At 43.6% G+C, this 25,910-nt stretch overlaps 1 protein-coding gene across 3 annotated transcripts; it reads left to right on the top strand.

Moving 5' to 3' along the window:
- Positions 1–25,658, top strand: LOC144115263 (uncharacterized). Of its 3 annotated transcripts, XM_077649567.1 has the most exons (8): positions 2–178; positions 453–648; positions 768–958; positions 1,450–1,570; positions 14,109–14,257; positions 14,326–14,460; positions 22,826–23,020; positions 23,714–25,658. In XM_077649567.1, the coding sequence occupies exons 1-8, from the start codon at positions 158–160 to the stop codon at positions 24,155–24,157; spliced, it is 1,452 nt and encodes a 483-aa protein (XP_077505693.1). In that variant the 5' UTR covers positions 2–157; the 3' UTR covers positions 24,158–25,658. The 3 variants fall into 3 exon arrangements, with proteins under 3 accessions (XP_077505694.1, XP_077505693.1, XP_077505695.1); XM_077649568.1 differs by lacking the exon at positions 14,326–14,460 and having other exon boundaries at positions 1–178; XM_077649569.1 differs by lacking the exon at positions 768–958 and having other exon boundaries at positions 6–178.
- Positions 25,659–25,910: the final 252 nt, after the last annotated feature.

The raw sequence follows: 25,910 nt of genomic DNA, 5'->3' as shown, positions 1-25,910 counted from the left end.
TAGACGCCGTTCTTGGGCTCAAAGAAAGAAGACGTCCTTAGGGCGGGTTTGGAGTCGTCACGACACTGTGTGCATCGAGTCGTAATTACGTTTGCAGTCTCTGGTGTCAACAGCCGCGTACAAGAAGCGTGGGAGAGAGCTGGCTCAAAACAAACGGATGGATACCGGCAAGCTAATCGTGAGTTTAAAGGGATTTGTCGCGTAGCGTCGGTGCCGATTTCTGGACGAAGGCTTAATGAGGCCAGGAACCACATTTCGGCCATACGTGCTACTCCTCGCTGTTCGAACCTTTCATTCTTCACCTGTGTACAACGCATAGCCGCGAAATATAGTTTCACATTCCTCGGTGCACCAGCGCAAAGCATGAATGAAAAGCGTTTTGAAGGGAATTATGTCGTGTAAAAAATTATTGCTGCTGGTTAAACACGTCGCGTCCTGTCCTATTCTTTTAGGCCCATCCCAGCGTTCGGATGAGAGGTTCAGAACACACTTTCGAACCTATCGAATGCTCGAACGAAAAGTGCACGGCGCAGCCAGTTCCCCACTTGCACTGTCCATTCTGCACCAAGAATTCTGTTTTCAAGGACCCACGAATTGTGAAAGCGCACTACAGAGTCAAACATGTCGACAAAGGACTCTACTTCGCTGGTGAGAAAAATTTTAAGTAACTGCTCTTATCTGCTAACTGCAAACAAAACGTCACAAGCACATGTCCTTTGCGAATGTAGCGCACACGTTAACTTTCAGAAGCTTTTTTTTTCTTCTAGGTTTGAAAATGCTTCGATGCTCTGCAACATGCAGGATATCAGGAAGCATCAAGGGAGAAAAAAAGTTTAGAGGACCACACTGGCACTGCTACAAATGCAAGAATGGATTCTGCAGACGTGACGAAGCAATGAAGCATTTCGAGACACATTTTAAGATGCCACAGACAACATTTCAAATTAATATAGTGCAGGTGTGAGCAATTTTTTTGCATTCTATTATGGCACGGCTATCACTGCAGTTTTATGGTGTACAAAACAGCGCGGAAGAAAACAGTGGCAAGTAAGCACGTAGACGGTCGCTGGCTCTCGGCTAACTTTTTTTGAAGAAACACAAATTGATACTAGAAGCGTCGTGGACCACACCCGTCTGTTATATTTCGTTAAAAAAAGCTGAGAGTCCTTGCTCACCTGTGTGGTTCCTTGCCCATGGTATTACTCCGCTTTGTTTTGTACACCATGAACACTCACCGATACACCCAGATTTCCATCTTGCTTCGTTCTAGTAGCAATACTATGCTATTACTCTCCAGATTTATATTTGTTTTATTGCTTATCTGAGATAGAGACAATTTTTTTTTGCAGGGTCATATCCATGCTAATTTTTGTGCACTTACATGTGGACAAGTTCATGCCACGTGCTTTGTACTACAGCTTATTTCCTAACAACACCATTATTTTTCAGGATGTTAATGAAGGCATGGGGCTGCAGTCACGTTTAGACAGCAGCGCAGTTGAACATTCGGAATGCCATATGTCATCGGCATCTGATATAAGTACAGATATGGACTCAAACACAGCTGTTGGTGAGTCAACTTTTCTCTCTTATGCTTCCCAGTCACTTTTCACCTGTGGCAGCAGTAACCTGTGGCAGCAGTAAGCATGTTGAACTTGGGCCACTGCAAAGATCATTCCAACTGTGTAGACTGGGGCAAAACAAGAGTGTCACGACACAGGTACAATTAAAAAATTAAGCTGAATTATGACACACAAGGAACATTGAACACAGCTGTAGAAATAGGGCTGTGGGAACATGAATGTGAGAGTGCTGCTCAGTTCGTAGCACTTTGGCCGAAAGAGAAACTCTTGGCGTCAGTGGTATTATATGCAGGTCACCAGCCTTCAAGAGGCACAATGATGTGTCATGTCTGCAGTGTTTTTATTACAGTTGCATTCCTTTTTGCATTGACATGCTGATGTGGTGGCTTTGCTGGGAGAGTAGATGTGTAGACAGTGGATGAAAGTTATGTAGTCACATACCAAATTCTGAATGAACAAATGAGCAGCCTCCGTTCGTTACTGTCAGTAATAGCAGTTGAAAAAGCAAAGGTTAGCTATGTCAGCATGCAAGATGACTGTCCTCAAGAGCTAAACCTCTGCACAAATTTGGCAGTAGCCAACTCGAGCCATGCAGCTTCACGAGACGTTCAGAAGCAGTCAACTGCTTTGACAAAGAAGTTTTCATGTGGCAAGGTTTTTAACAATGATGTCATCATTGAAGGGTTGCAAGGGTGTGGACAATGGTGTTTATGTGAAGTGTCGCATGAGGCAGTGCAGGATTGTGGTCTGCATTCATCATGAAGGAAAGGCACAGGTTTGGTGTGGTTACGGCGGCAGCATTCAAGTCTGAATGAAATGCGGGTGCTAGCTGATGTTTCAAACAGCTGAAAATTCATGCTTCACAAATTTTAGACATACTTCCTTAACTAATGCTGATTTGTTGCACTAAAAAGCTGCTACCAAACAACTGGCAGTGGTTAACCTTAGGTGATAGCTGCGTTCGTAGGTTACATGTTGGAATTACACAGTTTTCTAAATCAATCTAGCTAGAGCTTTGTAATGATTACAAATGCATAACGTAGGGACAAGGTCAGAAAACGCATTTGGTCACTAAATACGGTGTAGTTCTAGGCCCCATAGCCTGTTGCAAATGTGTGGTTTTGGCTTTTGTCGACCTCCAGTTTTTCATGTGGGGCAAAGGCTGCCAGCTTTTCTGCCTTGGCATCAATGAAAGTATAGTGAAGTGGGCCATTAATGCCTGCTGCTGTAAAAATGCCCATGTGAAATGTGAGATATCATGCGTCACTTTGCCTGACTCAGCAGCTGGTAGGAGGTGGTTTACAACTGCTAAGATAATTTCCCAGTGTTCAGTGCTTCACTTGTTAGACATGTCATTTATTCACTGTGCACGTTGCAGGGATGTATCATTGATGGTTAATAGATTCAAGAAAACTATGGTCAGGTACAACTTAAGAAGGCAGCGGCATTTGCCCCTCAAAGGCGGATGCACACGAGCCTCCGCCAATAGGCGCGCACTTCAGGTGACGTCATGAGCTGGACGGCCGGTGACCCCGCCGACAGAGAACATGCCTAACATGGCCGCCCTCGCTTCGAACTGGGCCGAGTCGCGTCAGCTGTGTGCGTCTCCGTTCGTCAGAGTGAATTCGAATTGTTTGTGGGCGTCTGTCATGTCGGAAATATTATTGCAAGCTTACGATGCACAACTTGTGCTGCGTGCGTTTGTTCTGAGCCGTGAGGCGACGAAAAAAGGTTACAGCGAACTTCGGTGACTGCGCTGCGCTTCGTCTGGAAACAGGATCCCGCAGCGGCACACTGCTGCAAACAAACATCGTGCGTGTTTGTTCTATGGTGTTTTGTTTTGCTCCTAAGTGAAGTTACGACGAGGAGAATTTGCCAAAGTCTGGTACCTACTGTGAGCGGCGAGTGTGTTAGTGTACTGTGCCCCTGCGTTTCACGTCGGACGTGGCGAAGTGATGGAGCAAAACCATTCTCGGGATAAATGAGAAATGCGTGCGCGGTTGAAACCAACCTACGAGTTCCTCAACCGAAAAGATTTGCGGAAGCAACCTCCAAGGCAAAGATTTGTTGCTGCCAGCTCAGCGCGCAAACGATCGATCGTTGGCAGCAGTATGATAAGATAGCCGAGCGTCTAGCAGGGCGTCGTTCGATTGTTGTGTAGCACCGTCGATTGATCACTTTCCACCAGTGCTAACAATCAGTGACTGACACGCGCTGCTTGAGCGAATGTCATTGGATTATTAACGGCCAGGCGTGTGGGAGCAGTGTTTGTTTCCTTAATGTCAGCCTTAGTACTAATATAAAATTATGACCGATACACTGGTGCCTTTACAAGGGAGCTTGGCATGAATTCACGTCTCTGTATGGCTTAGAATTCTTCACTCACTGCACGCGCCAGCTGTAGAATGCCTGCTGTGACACAATCGCTCATCAGTTGTGCTGCCAGCGCTCGACTTGCTTTCCCACAACACAGCTTTGCGCTACTTTTCGATTGTTATGATATGTTGCTACTAAAACAATTCCAAGACAGTGAAGGCAACAGAGCCATTATGTACATCAAATAAAAGTACGACAAAGTAGGCACAGCTGCTTGTGAACTGGCTCCTAATGCCTCTACTCGCGTCTACATTAAATGTGTGTGCATGTTTTCTTGCGTGTTTGTTTATATTTGTTATTTTCCCCTTTTTTGCATTTTAGATCTTAGTTTTCGCGCTCGCGTTTGTGTGCATGTGTATGAATATGTGAGTGCTTCTGTGCGTGTATGTGTTTATTATTCCTATTTGTGTCCTTTTATTTTTGTGTTTGTTCTTGTAAGCATGCTGCATCCACCTCTTCCTTTACAATTTCATTAACTCGTCTCATTCAAAGCACCAAGTCCTGTGAATAGCAGGGCTGGCCTCTTCGATGTCATTAAATCCTTACATTCTTGTCTACCTTGCCTCCTCAGTCTGCCATCTTGCTGTGTTTTCTCCTACTACTCTGACCTTGCTTCTTGTGCTGTTGTCGCAACGTGATTAACCAACTTGCACTAAAGAAACTTCTATCAGCTGTGACGACAGAAACATTGACCGATACAAAATGTTAAAAGCATCACGTGGTTTGCGCAATAACTTCGTCTCTTACCCCTGTTAATGTGTTCATGCATCAGTGCATATGGCAGCTCGCCAGGAGTGCACATGAAAGGGTGCCATATTGTGCAACAGCATCTTGCGATGTTGTTGCATTCAGTCTTAATAAATAGATTGTTTCGCTGCCCGTCACATGTGCGGGTACACATAACATTGTGCAGTGGATTATCATTTCCTGTCTTGACGCTTTCATCATTACAAATGCAGTTTTCTAGTGAATGGAGTCCAGCAAAGCAGTGCTGTGAGAGCTTTTTCAGCTTTCACCATTTATTACCTCACCAATATCACTGTCTGAATCTGGCCGTCATTTTGCCTACGGCTTGTAATGAACAAAGTGACTCACTAAAACATGTTCAACCTTGCTGAGCATTTTTCCGGTACGTAAATATGACAAAAAAAAAAGTCTAGCAAAGTTATTCATGTTAATAATTGTGCTTGCATTCGCGTTAATGCCAGAGTCAGATAAATAAATTAAAAATTGGCTATCTATGACAAGGCTGCGCTTTTCAGTGCATACTGCTAACAGAGCCATAAAGCGTGCTCTGACTACTGTTATTTCAACATGGGGCCCGACAAACTCGACGATGGCTGCCTGAATGAGCATTTTGGGCCTCAATAAGCTAATGATGTTTTATATTTATTCTCTTATTCTCATTACTTGTGTGAGCCAGATAACCAAAATAAACAATGCAACCACATGAATGTGCTTTGGCGTGCAAGCTGCTAACAGTGGCTGTCAGTTTCGTGTTGACTACTGGTATCGCAGCAGCACTGGCTATGACATGACTGCGATTTCCAGTGCAGACTGCTAACAGAGCTATAAAGCGTGCCTTGATTACTGTTATTTCAACATGGGGCCCGTCGAACTAGATGGTGGCTGCCTGAATGAGCATTTTGAGCCCGCCAAAGATAATCAGAGTTAACAGTTGTGTTTCAATTCAGATATACCAGCATTTAAACATGTTTCTATGCCACTTCTTAAATCGAGCACAATGTGTGCTGGACGTTGCTTACCAGAATTGAGCTTCTATTATAAGGAATACGCCATAAATGGAACTGCTTATTTATTTCAGAGGTCACGGAATGGATGGTTGTCTGTTGCGAACCAACGGGAAAAATTTTGGTAGCCCTAATAAAGGCTGTTCTTTCGTTAAAAGAAGCCATTATGCTTCGTCGAGTGCCTCAATGCCAGATAGCTCGCAGTCGGAGTCGCTTTCTTCAGTGTCATCTTCACCCAGCTGGATGATGATGGGTTGAATGTGCTCACTCCCAGACGTGTCAAGTCTGAACTTTGCCTCCAAGTCCATCATGTGCTGAATGCTCTTTGCCCAGTCTTCCGCCGCTACGTGCTTGATTTTCTCCCTCAAGATGGCGTAGACCGTGGACAGCTTGAAGTCTCTGTTATCCGCAGCGATGCCATTTTTGACCTTGGCCCAAACAAGCTCAATGGGATTAAATTCGCAGTGGTACGGCGGGAGCCTGAGTACAATGCAACCGGAGCTTACAGCTGCATTGTCTACAATGTAGCTCAGAAAGCGTGACTTCACAGATGCCACCAGCTCAAGCAGCTGCTTCTTTATCATCCTTTCAGCGTAGGTGATCTTCTTGCTTATGAGCCACTCCTGTATCTTCTCCTTCTTCCAGGCCGTCGTTAACAATTTCTCTCTCGCCGGCTATGGTAAGGTGCATTGTCTAAAACAATGACGCTACCAGCTGGCAACTTCTGCAGAACGCCATTAAACCAGCCCTCAAAGCGATTGCCGTCCATTTCCTCGTGGTAGTCGCCTGTCTTTTGGCCTCGGAATACATCCAAGCAGCCGTCGACGAAGCCATCCTCGCTGCCGATGTGCGTGACGATCAGGCGCTGACCTTTCCCAGAAGGTTGTTTTAGACCTGTCGTTAGGCCATTTGCTCGAGCGAACAGGCGTCCGCGCTTCTGCACCGCGGTGTCTGTCCACACGAACGACCGAGTGTGTCCCGCCGTCACCCATGTCTCGTCCAGGTAGAAGATCTTTCGGCCTTCCGCTCGGTAGCGCTCCACGTCACGGAGGTAGTGATTCCGCCAATCGGTGATGTCATCCCGGTCAATAAGCAGCGAGTTGCGGCTTCTCTTTTCGTGCTTGAAGCCGATCTCGGCAAGCAGGCGACGCACAGTCCACCGCCTTAGTGATGGGAGTTCCATACGTTCCGAGAACTTGGTAGTGATCTTCTCGACCGTCGGTATCTCGTTGCGGCGAAAGAAATCGTGCACACATGACCTCAGCGCGCACAACGTGAAGCTGTCAAACTTCGCGCTGCGTCTTCTCTTCTCCGCATTGCGTGGGCGCTTTCGGGACGGCGTCGTCAGTTTGCCACCCGAAAAATGCGAAGCTTTAACTTCCTTCCTCACCCTGAACACAGTCCTTTCGCTGACACCGAGCATGTCAGCGACAAACTTGCTCGTCTCCTCTACGCTGCGTTCAGGCTCCCTGTTACGCCAAAACGTGTAGCAGTGAAGATCATGTTGCGTGAATCGCTGTTCAGGATGCGGCCGCTCTTGCTCTTGCCGAGGCTCCTTGGTGGTGTGATCATCGATGCGACGCAAGGCTCGTTCGGCAACAAAGGCTCGCGTTCCGATGTCACCTCGCTGGGCTCCATGGCGGAAAAGAGGTACGGAAGGCCGTGCGCGAACGTGCTTGAACTCACGAGATTGTAGGTTCGCAACCGCAAAAAAAAAAAGAAACAAGTAGCAATTGAAAAATAAGCCTCACACATTAAAAAAATAAGCTTGTGAAAACACACAAAAAGTACATATGAATCCTATGCTATTGAGCCAGTCTGTTTTGTAATTACACGCCCAGTGCAGTCGATCTCGCTCCGTAGCAGACAACGCACAGCGTTGTAGAAGGCACGGAGTTATTTTTCTCTCGCGATCCGGCATGTGCTGAAGCATTTGCATCTTGATAGTTTTACTAAACCACTCATCAAGATACACAAATCTTATTTATACAGAGAAATACGCGTTTTAGAAGCAGTCACAATTTTTTGAGCGGGACTATTTCTTTAGTCGCGGAGGCAATTGGCTGCTGCGCTTCGGTCATCTGGGCGGGGCCTCTCCTGTCTTCTAATGTTGTACCCGACTATAGAAGGCTTTGACAGATAGCTTGAAGCCATTTTTAGTGCTGCTCCCAACCTTCTTCAAGACCAAGTTATTTCATTGTGATCATCTCTCGGCAGTAGCAACTATGGTGACAAATTGTGACCATGTTGCTGTCAAGGTGTCTACTATGCCTGCTAACACAGTGAAATGATATTATCTTTGCAGTGAGGGGACAAATTTGACTGAATTCCAAATTCTTTTCCTAGTCATTGAAGAAAGTGTTAATGTAAAAATCAGAGAATAACAAAAATGAGCGCTAATAAAAGATGTGCACTATTGTAAGTGTATCAGAACTGATCACGATGATTGCTTGGTGCCCTTGGGTGATATTACGGGACAGAAAATTATGGCATCGCAATGTGGAAAAAGTAGCACTAGAATAAATGTATGTCCCTCTGTATGCTTGAAATATTTCTCATGTACGCTAACACCCATTCGACAATTGCACTTATAGGTGCAGCACTTGAAGGACCCATGAATTCTGAGCATTTAGAATGCCTTTTGGATAGTTCAAAAAGATTGCCAATTTCTGAGTTCTGTCCCCTCCCTGAGATGGTGCTTGCAGCATACCCAAAGCAATAAAATGTGCAGATGGCATATTTTTTGAGCAATGTAATATAGATCCAGAAGGTGCCTTGTTCTCTAAACCACTGTGCACATTCTCACATATTTTTGCACATGAAAGCTTCTCTTTTGATTAAAAAGACAGTGTATGTAGTTTTTCTGAACTTGTTAGATTTTCTTTTTTTTGTGACGAAAGTACAGTGAATTAGTTCTTTACAAAGTGCATCTTTGATACAGAAAATGAGACAGGCAGAACACCGCCAGTAGCACGCTTGTTAAAAAGGCTGTTCCTTTAGTTATGTGTAGTAAGATTGAGTCACAGCTAGATATGTTTCAGCACTTTTCAGCATAATATTCTATTTGCTATTCAATACATCATCTAAGTAAATTGTATTTGACTAAGTGCAGTCATTAGAATGTGTGCTTGCTTTCCACAGAGGAATAGTGCCACTGTGGTTCTATTTTAGTGCAAATGCAGCCCATATCTTTGCTCAGCAAGCATGGTCTACGGTAAGCCTGAGCACAGTATTATGGTAGGTACCTCTACGTGGCGAGATGCTGCAGTGTGCTACAGAATGGACGAATTTACTGTTTTTATACTCTGTTATTTTAACTATGCTAGTAGCTGTGGAAGTGTAACTGTTGTGATGCAGGGCTGGGATGCCATTCTAAAGTTGTCATGCAGGTGGTCAGCATTTTTCTCGTACGGAGCTTTGCTTGCCTGCTTTGCTTAATTTTTTCATGACAGTGAATAGTAATCATAGCTGCTGGAGCTAGGGGTGGGTTGTTCTTAGAAATGAGTACGATTCATATCCCCTTTTGGTGCAAATTATTACCCAAATTGGGAAAAACGTTAAATTTTGACATTTTATTGAGCATGCCAAGATGGCTTAGAATATTTTTCATCCTTCCAGGTGCCTAATGAAGAATTTTCTGTTGAGACCTTATATCTGCTCATCATGACTCAGCACTTGGTTTTGGGGTCTCAATCATACTGCTTTTGACTCATTCTTGTCAAAAGAACTCGTAATGTAAACAAATCACCACATTTTAAGTATTTTAGCCGCCACGGTGCCTCATTGGTTATGGCGCTCGGCTGCTGACCCGAAGTACGCGGGTTCGATCCCGGCTGCAGCAATCGAATTTCGACGGAGGCGAAATTCTAGAGGCCCGTGTACTGTGCGATGTCAGTGCACGTTAAAGAACCCCAGGTGGTCGAAATTATCCGGAGCCCCCACTACGGTGTCCCTCATAGATTGAGTCACTTTGGGATGTTAATCCCCAACAAGCAAACATTTTAAGCATTTTAAAGCACTGACCTTTGCAAAACAAAACAAAAAATTCACTGACTGCAACTGTACCAGAGCTACTAAAACGTAGCAGTGTCCATCTTAAGAAGATATTTTTCATTCATTTTGCATGCCTGGCTTGAAATGGTTCTACAGATGACCTTGTACATTTTGGCGCTTTATTTTAGCGACTGAATTTCTGGACGTTACGCCTTCTATATATGGGTATTTGATATTATTCAGGACACATGTAGAAATGCAGTCCTGGCCCTAGTATTATGGAGCACGCTTTGGCGATCAAACTTTTGTCACGCCTACCTTGTCTAACGAAAATTAGGAGTACTTTACATTTATGTTAGGACATGCCACTGTTACACTGGAACATGAGTTCAAGAAACCATCATATTTTGTGCACGGATTGCATGAGAAATTTTGAAATGCCGAAGTGTTCTCGGTAATATTTTGGCCGCACCTGTATGTGCAGTACCTAAAAGGGATATATCTTTTGCCCTTATGTGGGGCTATTTAGGTACTGTAGGCGCTTGTCTGATTCATATGTTTCCAGTGGTTCGTATGATGCATGCGTAGTCTGATCAGAGCCAATTCGTATTTGGCTTAACAGATACTTGACTAAACTTCGAAATGGGTGATAGAGTCATGAGACAGGTCCAGCTAAAAGCTGAGGTAATTACAGGATGCACATTTGCAAGGAACACTGTTACAGATTAATTAGTTCCAAAGTGCATAGCACAGTGGCAAAAAGGAAAACTCATTTGGCACTTCTGGAAAACTGCAATTATCTTGCACACAGTGCAGTGTGTGGGCTTCTTGTCATTGGTGTGAACTCATCTCCAGCTTATGGAAAGGCGGTGGCATCTTAAGTAGGGTGCGTATTAATAATTCTCCTGTTCTTTGTGCCCATTCACATACTGATGCCATGGCCAGCTGGGGAGTGCAGTAGCAAAAGCATTGTTCCTATATCTGCGCTGTAAATAACAATTTCAAAGCAATTTAGTGTGCTACTACTCTGAAAAATTTTGCTGTGTGTGCGGTCTTAGTGGTAATGACATTGACTGTATTATTATGAAGTGTCATGATTCAAGAAATTATGAGGGGCACAAAAGTTCAGATGCAAGCTGTAGCTATGAAATTGGTATCGGATCATTGCTGCCATATGCTATCTCAGTTCCAGAGTTCAATCCTGCCAGTTACGAAGCTCAAGCAAAATCGAGGTGTGACGTGTGTCCAGATTGCTGAGGTTATTATTTGGTGGCATCATCTATGAGCAGGGAATTCAGCTATTAGCGACTTCTCAATGGTATTAATGGTTGGCCATTGGCCATATCATTGGTTTGCCATAAGTGATGTGACAGGCAGCTAACCTCGGAGTTGCTGTCCAATCAGAGTGCTGGATTTTGATGCATGACGGCTATTGCGAATTTCTAAACTGGTACAATTAAACTGTCTCTCAGTCAAGCTGTTTGCATTTGCAAAATGTATTTTTTAAAGGTGGCTTTGAGAAAATGTAAGTTTGCCTGTGCTGTTCAATTTGTGCCTGCTGTGACTGGGAGCAGCGCAGGTAGGGAGGAGGGGGACAGCGCGGCAGTGACAGCTAAGGGAATATGTGTTTGGGAGGTGCCCGGGGCTCTTGGGCTACAGCACAATGGTCCCCATCAAAGGAGAGAGCACATGTGAATCATGGTTCACAACGCATGCCTGTAGTAGTCTTGTTCAGCAATCACAGACACGACTTGTTAGAAACTCGCAGATTAGCAGACAATTAAACACACACTTGGAAGAACACAAAAGTCTATGTTTACAAAGAAAGCCTATTTACAGACTAAAAATTCAAGCTGACAAACTCTCCCACTTCAGTTGCGCACCCGCACAGTTTAGCTCCGCATGCACACTGCTTCTTCTTGTTGCTCTCCCATGCACACTGTGCTGTTTTAGCTTTCCTTTGACAGGTGCACACTTCAAAGCACTGGAAGCACACAAGAAGCACGCATAGAGGTGCACACACATGCACAAGTTTCCCTTTCAGGGAACGCCTAAGGGTTCCTGGGTCCTCGCTTCGGCCATCCATCGACATTGGACACCTGGCTGCGGGGCCAAAAAAGCCCGTCACCCGACCTGTCACTCTGGTTGTAAAACAGAGGGAAGGCAGCCCACAGAAACAGACACACAGTCACGAAAAGGATGCTCGGTAACAAGGGATGACATTCATGGAAACAAACAAATAAATGTAAAGGGCGATCGTTTACAGACTAATTCTTTTCGCACTGCAGATGCGTATTCAAGTTGACTCACTAAACCTTGTTCATCAGCTATGAAAAATAACAATGCTTAGAGCATCATTTTTGGTTGTAAGCGGCTTATTATACTGAAGTATTATTTGTAGAGCAAAAGGTACAAAAAAAAACGAAAAGTGAAAGAGGTCTCTGTAGTGTTACTGTAGCACCTTAACTTCTTCCTTCCCATCCTGATGCTGAGGCGCAACCTAGAAGTATTTGTAGATCACTTGTAGATCATTTGTAGCATTTGTAGATTTGTAGACCACTCTTTGTTCTGCGGACTCTGTGACTTCTCCATGTCAAAATGCATGTTCTTGCTGCCTGATGCTCCCACTGCATTTGCTTCAGGCTCACCATTTCAAACTTTCGTCGACCGCAGCGGTGGCCTAGTCGATTGAGCATCCGCCTCGCATGCGGGAGGTGCAGGGTTCGATCCCCAGTGCCACCGGGTACCCACTAATGATACAATGGGTACAAGCTTTCCCCTGGTCTGGTGCTCGGCTTCTTTAGGGTGAAATGCTTGGGAAATGGGTCTTTGACCCCACCTTGAGTAGAAGTAAACAACCTTGTGCCATGGCACTCTTTGGCCACAGATGCCCTTGCGCCATAAAAATTCATCATCATCATCATCAAACTTTCATCTCTTGGGGAGCTGACTCCATATTACTGTGGCAGAGCAAGCTTGTTAAAGGACCTCGTGTTCTGTACGATTCCCATGCTGATATGAAATTTGGCCTCGCTGGTGGGATAGTATTGCCATGCACAAAGGAAAGCCTGTGGCAAAAATATAGCAGTCCTATCAAATGTACGTACCTTAGGCAATGGTCAAGAGCAGCCTTGTACTGATGGCATGTGGGAACTTAGGATTATGATTCATTGTGGTCTTGACTGAAGCTGCGAGCATGCTCGGCATGCAATGCTTCCACGCATTTACACTTGATACTTTTCGATGAGTAAGCCTGCCAGCTAGTGCAGCATGCACTCTTAGTTGCATAATCTGTAGGAAGCAAATGAGTGTGTTGTGAAGTAAATGGCCACAAAAAAATGTTTAGCTAACTTACTATTGGCATGGTATCTACATACTACTGCAAACTGTTTGGGCACTTATTCGCTGGTACGTATTTATATGTGTTCTGAGTATGGGGTAACAGTGGTGGCTCCTCAGCCCGTGTGAAAAATCTCAGTCGTGCTGCAGGAGCCAGCTTGGTGTTGAGCAGGATTGGACTCGGTCAAAATTGAAATCTGCCGTATAGGAATGTCTGATCTCCATTGGGTTCGATACTAGCCGACTAGATCGGGATTGAAAATGCCTGTGTGGCGGCGGTATTACTCAGGCAGTGCAATTAGCACGAGCTATTGCTTTCACTGCTGCTCAAGGGTGACTAGGACACCCTCACTGCACTGAATTTCTGAGTTACATAGTGGCCTGTTTCTGCTTCCTGTTACTGACTCGTTGTCCTAGTGTGTGACATTCGTCATGATTTTATGTGTATACGAACCAGCTTGGTGTTGAGCAGGATTGGACTCGGTCACAATTGAAATCGGCTGTATAGGAATGTCTGATCTCCATTGGGTTCGATACTAGCTGACTAGATCGGGATTGAAAATTCCTCTGTGGCGGCGGTATTTCTCAGGCAGTGTAAAATTAGCACGAGCTATTGCTTTCACCGCTGCTTTAGGGTAACTAGAACACCCTCACTGCACTGAATTTCTGAGTGACATAGTGGCCTGTTTCTGCTTCCTGTTACTGACTCGTTATCCTAGTGTGTAACATTCGTCATGATTTTATGTGTATGACACTAGGAGGAAACTCCGTCTGTTAATTGTGAATTGCTTGGTCAAATACCCATGTTTCTGTGACAAAGTGCAGAGATAATTGTGAAGTCCAGTTATTCCATTCAATGAAGAGACCATATTCAGTAATTGAGTTTATTGCACTTTCACAATCAGCAGACTATATCGTTGCTGCGGAGCCACTATGCTTTTTTCATTTGAGATGGATCATCATGTGATGTAGTGTGCAAAAGTTAATACCTCTGTATAATCAGCTACAACGTATTTATATAAGGTAATTCTACTTACTTTTAAATTATTTCTGCTCTTGTTTTCAGCTGTAACTGTTGATATGACTGAAGAGTCATCTGCTGAAAATCCAGCCTCCCCAAGCACCTCTGAAACACCAACTACAGTCATGATCATCCAGGAGGAGGACACTAGGTCACTGTCATCTGATCCAGGCTGCATGCTAAAGACCCGTGAAGTAAGCCACTGCCATTGCATCTGTTCTTTCTGCTTTGTATAGGCTAAACATATGCTTTGCCTTTTCAGGAAGACCTTGCAGAGAAAAACATCTTTCTTCAAAAGCTGCTAACTGAATTTAAGCAGCAAATGGACAATCAGAAAGCAAGGCATACACATTCTGAGAATGCAATGCAGCTAGAAATTCTCTCCTTACGTCGCCAGGTAATGATCAGTTTTTTTTTTTTTTTGCTTTTGTAGTCCTTTCAGTATTAGCAGAAGTGCAATTAATGGTTGAGTTTTCCAGTGCTACTGTTAACGTTGCGAAAAGCTGACAATCGTGTTCCTGCACTGTTTCTCAACCCCCAGACTACGCTGTGGTTCATGATGTACTAGCAAGCAAAACAAGGCTTGCAGGCTAGCATTGATTGTTCCAGGTCACTGATTTTTAATGGCATAATTGTAAAAAAGAAGCAGTTTGATGTATTATACAAATGAACATTTGGAAAGAGAAAAAACAAATACTGTAAACAACCTAATTTTCAGGAAGATCTCATTTTCAGGATTTTCGCTACTGGAATTTGTGAAAACCTGGTCCCGTGCACAGTTTACATTGTCATAGAAGTTAATTTTTCATGTACAAGTGGCATGCTTTTGTTTAGAATTGGTCTCCATTTGCTAAAACACACATTAATAGGTTCTTACTTTTTGAGCATGTATTCATTATTAATAACATCTAAGCTTATGGCAGAAAAACGAGGATCATTGGTGGTTATGTGAAAGGCCTTGTTGGTGGATTTACACATTTCCCGTCAAAGCATGCCCTGTTTTAAGGGGAGACATTGGTTTTAAAAGTGAAAATTTTTATTATTCGAGATATTGCAATCAAATTGTGTGTATGTATGTGTGTCCTTCTCCAGCGTTCTGAAGTATAAATAATTTCAGTATATCTCTATTAGTTCTTGTATTATCAGAAAATAATTGAATCCTGATTAGGTAATTTCTTACGGGCTGCTAAGACATTTTTTCTCAATATTTTCGGTTATGATTGAAATGGAGCTGCAGTCAAGACCTGCCATGTGAAGCTATGCTATCTATAATGTTATTTAGATATCATATAAAAAAGTTCAGTTATGTCAAAAAACCATAATTATCAATTATAATTAAGTGACATTATTGTTAGCAAAATTTGATGTTTTTTTTTTTGAGAAAAAACAGTCACAAAAGACAAGGGACAAGAGAAGGAGTGTTCACGCCACAAGGACTGGATTGTCAACTGAGACTTATAAGACAAAACATAGTCCCAGCAAGGCCAGCAGAGCAACAGCCGCATCACAACTCACAGCGCATAGGGCACACAAGATACACATCTACCGTGACCGGCCTAAAAAAGTGAATTCCTTCTCGAGTCAGCGCACCGAGGTTGTGCTAATGCAATCTTGGCCTGACAAACTGATATGGTATGCTTCCAAGATTTCTCGCTCTTGCTTTCCCTTGCCTCTACCAAGAATCATTACGTTGCTGAACAGTGGATAACACCCACATTCATTGCAATGGCGAGGCAAGTTGGCACCGTCATCAGACCCCAGGAAGGAGTGGTGCTCACGCAGCCGATCATTAATACATCGACCTGTTCCGCCTATGTGTACTCTTTCGCATGGGAGGGGGAACTTGTACACGACCTGAGCGACACACGCCGTGAAGCGGTTCTCGTGCTGCGTTGTGCAAACGTGGTTCCTTTCCCTGCCTCGAGAAATGCACGTGCACAGACCCGAAAGCTTGCAAGGGGCAGAAAACACCACACTCACTCCCTGCTTATCCGCAACTTTTTTGATGCTGTGGCTCACTTTATGCATGTACAGATGACCTCAAGTTTCTTGCGTTCAGTTGCTCCACCATCAGCCCGCTTCGTCCGTTCTTTCTTGAGCTTCTGAAGCAGCGATTCAGCCACTGCTTTCAAAAGATGCTTAGGGAACCCCGTGGCTTCCAAGCGTTGGAACTGATTATCAGAGCTCCTTTTGATAGCGTGGTGACAGCTTTTTTCCTGTGCATTGCGGAAACAATTCATCGCAATCCCTCTCTTTACAATCTTAGAGTGCGCAGAACCGAACGGTAGCAGAGCGTTCTTGCTTCTAGGTAAAAACATCCAGCATAAATGACCATCGTCAAAGAAGGTTATTTGCAGTTCTAGGAACCTGATAGAATGATTGTTAGGGAGTTCATGAGTGAAATTAAGGGCACGTGAAGAAGCTTTAACAGCACTCAAAACATCGTCTACTGCTGTAGGCAGTGTCATTAGGTAAAAGCTCTAAAGGTACTAAAAAATCATTCACGTACCGAAAAACATTGCGCACACGCTTGTCCTGAAGTAGTTCCTGAAGTGTTCTGTCAAATTTTGCTAAATATATCTGAGAAAGCACTGGAGCAATGCTAGAGCCAATATATATTTCTGAAGGAACAAGGAGCCTTTGAATTCAACAACGGTTGATGACAGGTAAAAAGATAACTCCAAAAAGGTATCAACTGACATGCCACATGCGTTCTGAAAGTTCACAGTACTGCAATGATCAATAAGTTCACGCACTGCCACAAAGAGTTCATCATGGGGAATGCTGTAGAAAAGGTCCTCAATGTCAACTGAAAAAGCCATGTTGGCACCAGGAATACCACTATAAAGAGCATCAACAACCGCTGCCGAGCTGGCCACGCTGAAAGGGTCCTGCACATTGAGGGCCGTCAATGTGCAGGACCCTTTCAGCTGGTTTTTTTCAAGTTACTATGAACCAACTGGCCCACATTTCAACATTTTTGATATGTTTGACTCGGCTATAAAAAAGTAGCACAGCTCTATTGCTTAGTTTATTGTGAATTCAGTATTAAGGCTATTCAAAAATTGCATTTGTAATGTGCGTGCCAGCCATTCGGAGGTTGCTGTAAAAGTCTTGGAAAACAACGGAATGCAGACGTTCCAAGAAGATTTTGCAGTAGTGAGTAATAACAGGATTTAAGGAAGAGCGCCAGCTTTCGAACAAGACTGAGATAGCAGCCATCGGGGACGCAGTTGCGGGAAGCGACAGGCGCCAATTTCTGCCACATTTTGCTCCGAAATCACCATTTCAGCATTTCGGAGGCGTCAAATATATCATTTTTTTAGTAGCTGGAGGTTGAATTAGACCATACTACTTTGTAGGTAGGTGCTTAAGACTATATTGAGCCCGAATATGCTATTTTTGAAAAATCAAAATTTTCACATTTTTTAACCATTTCAAGACCCATGTCTCCTTTTAATTACTTGCGATCTGAGTTGGAAGATCTGGTTAGATTGCACTGAGATTGTTTGCTATATGAGCAGGATTCTTTGCACTGGCTCGGTCGTAAGTTCATTCTAACATTGGCTGTATTCTGTTCCCTCTTGATGTCCTCTTGCACCTGTGCTATATTAGGGCACAAAATGATTCAGTGTGGCTGTCTTGAGCATGATGTTAAAATTAAGCTCATTTAGCTGCAGTAGTTGTGTTCAGTTGGATCATTTAAGGAGCTATGTTTGTGGCTGACATCTGCAGCAGATGGTAATTTGGTGGTCAATTTTGATTACACCGTTTCACAGTATTTAATGCCTGCAATTTATTGCCAAATTTCGAGGTGAAATGACATTGTGAAAGGTAGAGATTGCTACATAATTCATAGGCGATCAATGTGGTTCATGTGTCAGAGCATGTGTTAGCATTAGTGTTCTCCCCGGAGAAGGCACTTGCTGCCGCTGATGGGTTCAGACTGGCAAGAGGGTCATCATCATAAGCATCATCAGCCTGACTACACCCACTGCAGGGCAAAGACCTCTCCCATATTTCTCCAATTAACCTTGTCCTTTGCCAGCTGCGGCCACCGTATCCCCACAAACGTCTTAATCACATCCTCTCACCTAACTTTCTGCTACCCCTTTCTACACTTGCCTTTTCTTGGAATCCACTCGGTTACCCTTAAGGACCAGCTGTTAGCGTGCCTTTGCATTACATGCCCTGCCCTGGCTCATTTCTTTTTCTTGATTTCAACTAGGATGTCATTAACCTATGTTTGTTCCCTCACCCACTCTGCCTGCTTGCAGTCTCTTAATGTTACACTTATCATTTTTCTGTCCATAGTTCAAGCGGATGGTGTGATCCAGTCCATCAATTGCAGTGTAACACACCGTACCCCCTTCCAGACTCCTGATCCAATCCAGCAATCACAGTGTGACCACTATACCCCCTCTTCACTTTCCCTACCCCTAAACTATGATTGGCGATTGCATTGTCCCTCTCGCCACCTGTTCCCTCCCACTCTCTTTTCCTTCACCCAATTTCTCTCTACTGAAAGTGGAGAGGGGGATTTTCCCCTTTCCGCTTTGTTTCCTGCCAACCGAGGCTTCACACTCCAGCGCTTGACACTTATTGCAATAATGGGCATTCTAATGCTAATGTATTCAAAAATCCAGAAAAGTTAAGGCATTTACAGGGGTCTGAACATTAACAGGCTCTGCATAGCTGCTGCAGTCGTGGTCTGGCTTTTGAAATCTTGATTGTTGCGAATGTGAGAGACTCCAATTGTTAACATTGGTTATTGATGTGAGCTACATGAGTGCAGGCCAAATGCAAGGGTGTTAGCAGGGGTTCTCTTTAGTCTCCTGTGAAAAAACGTAGATGTGTCATGAGGGATAACACTATTATGAGTAGATACTGACATTGACCGCTCTTTAGAACTTGTGAAACTGGCGCTTCATTATGCCTCATGCTTTGTGTTGAATGTGGTGTGACAGATTTATTTGAGCAAATTGATTCATGTTGGTGTCTGAGTGAAATTGGTGCAGAAATACAAGTGAGTGCAAGAGCATTCATAATAAGACAAGCACTCGCTACCAAATCTTGTTTCAAGGTAGCATGCCATTTATCTCGTCTGCACATTCAGAACGCAATTTTACAATGCAAGCATGCAGGAAATGTCTACAAAAGTGCCTAAAACTATCAGCCCAAAATTCTGCATCACCAGGAAGGGCTAAAAGGCCACGTCTATGTAGTTACCTGCCTTAGTGATAAATTATACAGTAAACCCCGCTACAACGAATGCCATGACAGCAAAATTTCTGCCACAACGAAGTATTTCCGATTCCCCGCCAGCATACCATACAAGGCAATGCAATTATTTTCCCCCACAACAAACAATTTTGGCCAATTTTTTTTTTTTTGCGCGCCCACATGTGCTTGTATCTCGTCGTCTAAAGGATTGATTTCGACGTGCATGTGACCGTTGCTCAAGGTGCAGTGATGTGGGCGCACGCACGTATAGTCCACGCTGAAATGCCTCCAGGCAGCGCAGTCTAAGTACACGTTCTTGCACGACGAAAGCAAGGGCACCTTTAAAACTCGTTTGGAAAAAAATATTAGTTTTCATAGCAAATGTAGCGGGTGCGTTTATTACGCGATTTCGAGATTTTCGGGGTGCCAAGAAAGTCACCACGACGCCGATTTCGAAACGGTGCAAGACCAAAACTGACAGTTTTTTGTAAAATAAACGTTGTTCTTGAACTATCCAGTCCAATCTGTCAATGTTGTGGCCCAATTTCACGACAACGAAGCTTCCGCTTGAACAAAACTTTTTCCGAGTCCCGTGAATTTCGTTGAAGCGGGATTCGACTGTACTTTGGTAACTCCTGTTGAAGTTACCACACAGCATGCTGAGCAGCATGTCTCAGAGATCCTTGTCTGATGGCCCTAGCTTATGCTGACAAAACAGATTCACAGGCAATGTCTTGTCATGTGGCTTGTCATGCCATTTTCACACTATGTTCAGTGGATGAACAAGAGTAGGTGCTCTGTCATCATTATACAGATGGTAGTGGGACCGTATGTGAGGTGGGTCAGGTGGATGTAGCAGAGGTGGAGTGTCGAGCCCTGGGCGCAGTATGTAGGTGAGAGGCAAAAGCCACAAATGTGCAGTGGGTCAGACATACGACAAACTCGGAACATTGACCACAAATGAAATGCACGACAAGATGCTCAAGTCTTTACCAACTGATTTCTCGTGCCATAAAACATTGTTGTAACCCTGCTGTAAAAGAAACAATCTTCACACACTCATGTGTGGCAGCAGCATTCAAAGCTAATGCAGCAATTGCAAAAGCACAAAGTGGACAAGCCACCGCGGTGGCTCAGTGGTTATGGCGCTCGGCTGCTGACCCGAAAGATGCGGGTTCGATCCCGGCCGCAGCAATTGAATTTCGATGGAGGCGAAATTCTAGAGGCCCGTATACTGTGCGATGTCAGTGCACGTTAAAGGAGCCCTTCACTACGGAGTCCCTCAAAGCCTGAGTCGCTTTGGGACGTTAAACCCCCATAAACTATAAAGCAAACCATTAAATTTTTTCAGAATGCTTCATTACCAACGAGCTTATCAACCCATGGAAGCAGGGGAGTATGTTAAACACGCTAGCAGTCATGAGATAATAAGAGTAAGTGAAGGTTTTAATACTAGTCATCTGAGCCTTAAATGCAGATTCACTGAGGCAGTCTAGGCTATTGGTCTAAGCAGGCAGAAGGGCCAAGGCTGCTTTAACTGACATTGCTTAAAGTGTCTAGGTGCCATTCATCATTTACCAAGTTCATAGCACAAGACAGCAGTTTGGTAGCTTGTTATACTGGTCGTCTCGTCTTGTGGATGTGCTAGTCAGGTCATCTGTGGTCCTCTATTATGTTTTAGCTATGTAGCAGCAGGAAAGCTGGGATACATATTGGCAGATGTTGTCATCGAGGAAGCAGCAATCAGTTAGTGATAGTGTTTGCTTTCTTCCTCACTAGCTCATGGATTAGGACATGCTGCCTTGCAACAATGATTAGCATGCAGTCTTAATTTTGTTAGTTCTTTTTGTGGTACGTTCTGAATTAAGCTATAAATGGAAAGTACTGATCTACAAGAATGAATAAGCATCATTATTATGTACAGCTTTGATGAAATGGCTGATGGTGCTGTTGGAACAATGGGCACATACAAGAGCTGTCTGCAGGTTTGTCCAATATGTACCCTGCAGTAACTCTTCCAAGGGAAGTTTTTATTACATTGCCATCAGAATCCTCAAAATCAGTGTGCTTGCAGCTGTGGAAGTGATGTTTTTTTATATATTCTTGTGCATCATTTCCTTATACTTTTCATTCTTTGTTACACTAATTTTTTAGCACAAATAAAAAGTAATGTGCTCTGTATGTCCCATATATTTGTGTAGTTGGGCATCAGCCTCTATATTGGAACTGCCTGAGAGCAGTAATGTGCTTTAATAGAGGTGTTTCACCTGAAGAAGTACAGGTTTGGACATATGTAATAAACCACGCAACCGAAGTCAAAACAGCGTTCAGTGCGGTCTAGCCGGGAACTAAGGAAACTGAAATGTACAGGGCACCTAGGTGCGCCTCCTACTGACGGGAACCTTAAGAGGCTGTGCATACCTTGCATTCGCCCGTCGTTGATGCAGCGCTTATTGAATGATAGCGCTAACAATTCTAGTGGTGCTTCATCCAAAGCAGCTGTTGCTGACACGTTGGCACACCTAAAAGCCTGCTGTTTCAAACTTTTGTAGCCTCCAGGTCTGTGCAGTGCTATGTCAACCAAGCGTGCACAAAATGCCCAGCGTGCTGGTGCTGGCTTTGGTTTGTTTAACGGCATTACTTTTGCTTTTGACCCTGGTGATTCCATGGGGTGTCACAGCTCAAACGTTACGCGGCTGAAAGTTCAAAGTGCACAGGTTTTTAGCGGCGCCAACAGCTGCTTCGGATGAAGCGCATTGGTGTCCGTCACTTAGAGTCACCAGAACCGTCAGTATTATTCAAAAAGAGCGACATCAACGATGGGCGAATGCAAGGTATGTGGAGCCGTGTTGGGGTCTCACCTGCAGGGGGCCTGCCTCTGCGTGCTATACATTTCAGTTTCCTTAGTGCCCAGCTAGGTGGCCCTGAACGCAGTTTTCACTTTGGTTGCGTGCTCCGTTTACTTATGTCTGCACCTGTACATTAAAAGCCTTTATGAAAGGGAACACAGAAGTGCGTGTTGCTCCACAGGGCCAGCACAGCCTGTCGTGTAGTTTGGGGTTATTGATGTTCAAAGAGTGAAGGCACGCCCACATGATATTTATGCATCCTTTTTGCTGAAAAATGCATGCAGTGGCCTGTATATGCTACTTTAATTTGCACAAAATGGATGAACTATACTCATTTCTGGGCAGGTTCTGTCCTGTAGTTAAGGAAGTCTTGCAGATTAAGGTTTGTGCTGATTATTTTCATCTGCATAGAATGCCATTTTTTTTAACAAATGGACAGTTAAGATATTAGTTATGTGACTGTGATCTACTTCTTTGCTTTACAAAGCAGCTATTGACTCCGTAAGGTGTTCTCAAGATGCTCATTTTAATTTATCCTTGTGCCACATTGTTTGGTCTCTTGTCACAGTATGAAGCTAAGAGCCCTCTTTTGGTTTGTGCATATACAGAAGGTTAAGTGAACTTCTCTCTATGCTTTACATTTTTTGTGTAAAATGCACTGATCTTAAATTGTGTTTTGCTTTTTTCTAGCTGGAAAAGAAGAATGCTGAACTTGAGCAGTTGAAGAAGCAACAGGCAGGTTTGCTATCAGGCAAGACACCACAACTGAACAGCTCTCTCCAGAAATTGCTCAAAGGCATGCAGAATCAACACGCTGAACTACTTATGCAACAAATAGCCCAAGCTCGTAATGAGGCCTTTCAGAGTGCACTGAACGAACTTCAGGCAAGTGTGTAGTTCATGTTGTGGAATTCCTGTTGCCTCTCTTTCTCACGTAGAATTGAAATAAAATGGAACATCATGAAGAGTCATAGTCCAAAATGGAGCATTTTAGTTTAGTGTATTTGTGGATTCTTCCTTCACATTTATGAGCTCCAGAGTAAAATTCATTGTATAGCGCTGTTTTCAAAAGGTGGTAGTTCAAGCACTGAATTGTAGAATCTTTCTGTTAGGAAAGAAGGAGAACAGCGTACTAGTTTGGCCACCAGTGCTACCACTAGCGGAAGTACTCTGGTAGTTTTATAAAAGGGCTAAATTTTTGTGTGTTATGTTGTTCATTTTGCAATGTTGGCAGGTTGCTAGTTTTCTGGAGCATTTTCTGTATGTTAAACTGAAATGTTTGACACAAATCATGAGCCATATTTTTGATTTCTGATGTGTTATAGAAGGAAAACATGCAAGTGGGCTTGCGGATTACTTGAACTAAGTTAAAGTTGCAGTGTTGTGTGCTTGCAGCAAAGGATAACGAACAGTTTCTAGTATGTTGAAGGCAAAGCTACTGTTTATGTGCTATAATAGATGCTTGCTACACTTCAATACCAACCATAGTCACCTCATAACTGCCACAGGACAGTGATTTCAGCATGAGCAAGTCATGTTGGTTTGCTAGCTAAATTATTTAATCGTGTTTTTTTATAGAATGGCACCACAATTTTGACAACAGTGGAGAACAGCAGTACAACAGTGCTGCAACAAGAAAACAACCCATTGGTAGCAATGGTCCTCAACACCACTGGTACTCTTGGAATTCCTGTTTCCCTGCCTACAAACAACAACCCATCAGTTGTGTGTTCTCCTGTGAAGAACCTGCTGCAGAAACTTGGAGCAACGGGGGTGCCATTGTTGATTTCTGGTCAGCAAACGTTTGTTCAGCCTCAGCCTGGCCGTAGTGTTCAGCAGGCAGTTGGCAGTCAAAACCTCGTCCTGACTCTTGCGGACACCAGTGATGTATCCCAGGACCTTGTGTCCAGCGCACAGCATGGGAACACAGTAGTTGCTTGCACAGATCTGCAGTATCAGTTGCCTGCTGTAACATCTGATAGCAAGGACGATCAGGAAAACGTGGAAGAATGTACATCGTGATCTGTAAGTCATGCATGGCATTCCTTACCTGCAGAAGTAATACGGGACAGGTAGACTTGTTAATGTTCCATCTTCTAACAGTGCTACTGAAAGCATTGCTGCAATGGAAAAATAGGACAAGACAGCACTGAACCAGCAATTGAGGCTTACTGAAAGACAGAATTTGAAATTCTGGTCTAGGTAGCCTAACAAAAAAAAAGTCAACTGTCTTACAAATTAACCTTATTTGCTTAAGCAATCAATCTCTGCAAGTTTTCTTCCACTGCCAACTTTTGTGGTAACTGACTTCTGTCGGCAGTGTGCCTGCATGAGTGCCTCAGCTTTCTGTGCCTACTTTTTTTTTCTTTAAGAGGTGTGCATAAAGGCTTTTTGGTTTCTCTTCAGAGCAAAAGAAGCTTGACCTCCCTATGTGTTGCTTTGCCTGTAAATATGAAGTGCTTTTATTATCTCTCAGCAAGGTTTGACTCATTGACTTTGATGTCTAACATGGTGCTTTGACATTAAAAGAGAGCACTACATGCACAATCTCTGTGCTGCTTAGAAGGGTGAGAATGAGCTTGTCCTTATAAACATGTACACACATGAGTCTAATCCCATCGACCACACGTGTATGGATTTGGATTGCGTGGGTGCAGCGGAGGTGCAGTCACGCCACATAAGCAGCATCACGAGGTGGATATCAGTTGCAGCGGTACAACACAAAATTTCAGAAAAACTGAATTGGTTGTTGTGATCTGCATGCTAAGCAGCAGACAGTTTGCCAGATGTAGGAATTTGTTTTCACATTGCAATGTTGTGTAGTAAGCAAAGCCACAAGCGAATTTAGTGTTTTCTGATACAGGCAGACTGTCTTGTATATTTGTTTCGAACTTAAATGAGAGGTAAGGGGAATAGAGAATAGGATATATTTTTTGCTAACAAAGTGGTTTTGGTATCTTGCCTTTCTGTGAGAAGCTATGCATGTCAAAAAGCACTTTAATATTTTTATGGAGAAGCAGTGTTTTAGCATGTTTTGGTGTATGGCTGGTGGAATCAGGCTAGCAAAAATTGTTGCTAGATTAGTGCTGTCTTGTCTGGATTTTTTCTTTTGTTCACGTCTTCAGTCATGCTGTCAGAAGATGGGATCTTTTGGAAGCCTTATCTGTGCTTGTTTTACCTGCAGTGTTTTGTCATCTGCTCAGTTTTCAGTTACTGCAATTTCTACTCGCTCATATATTGTGCTTCACATAAAGATCTCTGAGAGTTCATTTAGCCTATGAGTGGCAGAGCCATTAGGACTGTGAGTGAAAGGATTATTTACCATGAAATTTACATTTTTTTCAATGCACAAATCATTGCACATTCAATTTTGAGAGAGTTTTGGAGCATGGCAGCTCTCAGCATATTGGATATGGAGAGAACTACACCTCTGATTGCCATGCATCTGGAGCTTGGAATGTATGGCAGTTTTTCATTAAATAAAATCTTTGCACTTTGCTGTCATCTTTAGGAAGTTACAAGAGACTCTGTGTTAGTTCGTCTGTGCCTTTTGTGCATGCTGCCAAGATAGGTGCCCCATTTTTAACCTTTACATGAATGCTATGCCTTTTTGACATGGTCCAGAAGGCAAGATTCATAGCGATGTGCATGTGACATGGTCACATGCACATCGCTATGAATCTTGCTTTCTGGTTTGTAACAGTGTACTTGCGATACCACTTTAGCCAAGATTAAAAATGTACCAATACACCATTGAGGAACACTGCTTGAAATG

The sequence above is a fragment of the Amblyomma americanum genome, chromosome 1, assembly GCF_052857255.1.
Source record: "Amblyomma americanum isolate KBUSLIRL-KWMA chromosome 1, ASM5285725v1, whole genome shotgun sequence".
Lineage (NCBI taxonomy): Eukaryota > Metazoa > Arthropoda > Arachnida > Ixodida > Ixodidae > Amblyomma > Amblyomma americanum.
Note: the sequence above shows the minus strand (reverse complement) of the source record. Positions and strands in the feature narration are given on the sequence as shown.

Excerpts from the sequence above, each read along its gene's own strand:
- LOC144115263 (XM_077649567.1), top strand. The coding sequence starts at position 158 with ATGGATACCGGCAAGCTAATC. Across the intron at positions 959-1,449 it reads TTCAAATTAATATAGTGCAG|GATGTTAATGAAGGCATGGG; the intron begins GTGTGAGCAATT and ends ATTATTTTTCAG. Across the intron at positions 23,021-23,713 it reads GTGCACTGAACGAACTTCAG|AATGGCACCACAATTTTGAC; the intron begins GCAAGTGTGTAG and ends GTTTTTTTATAG.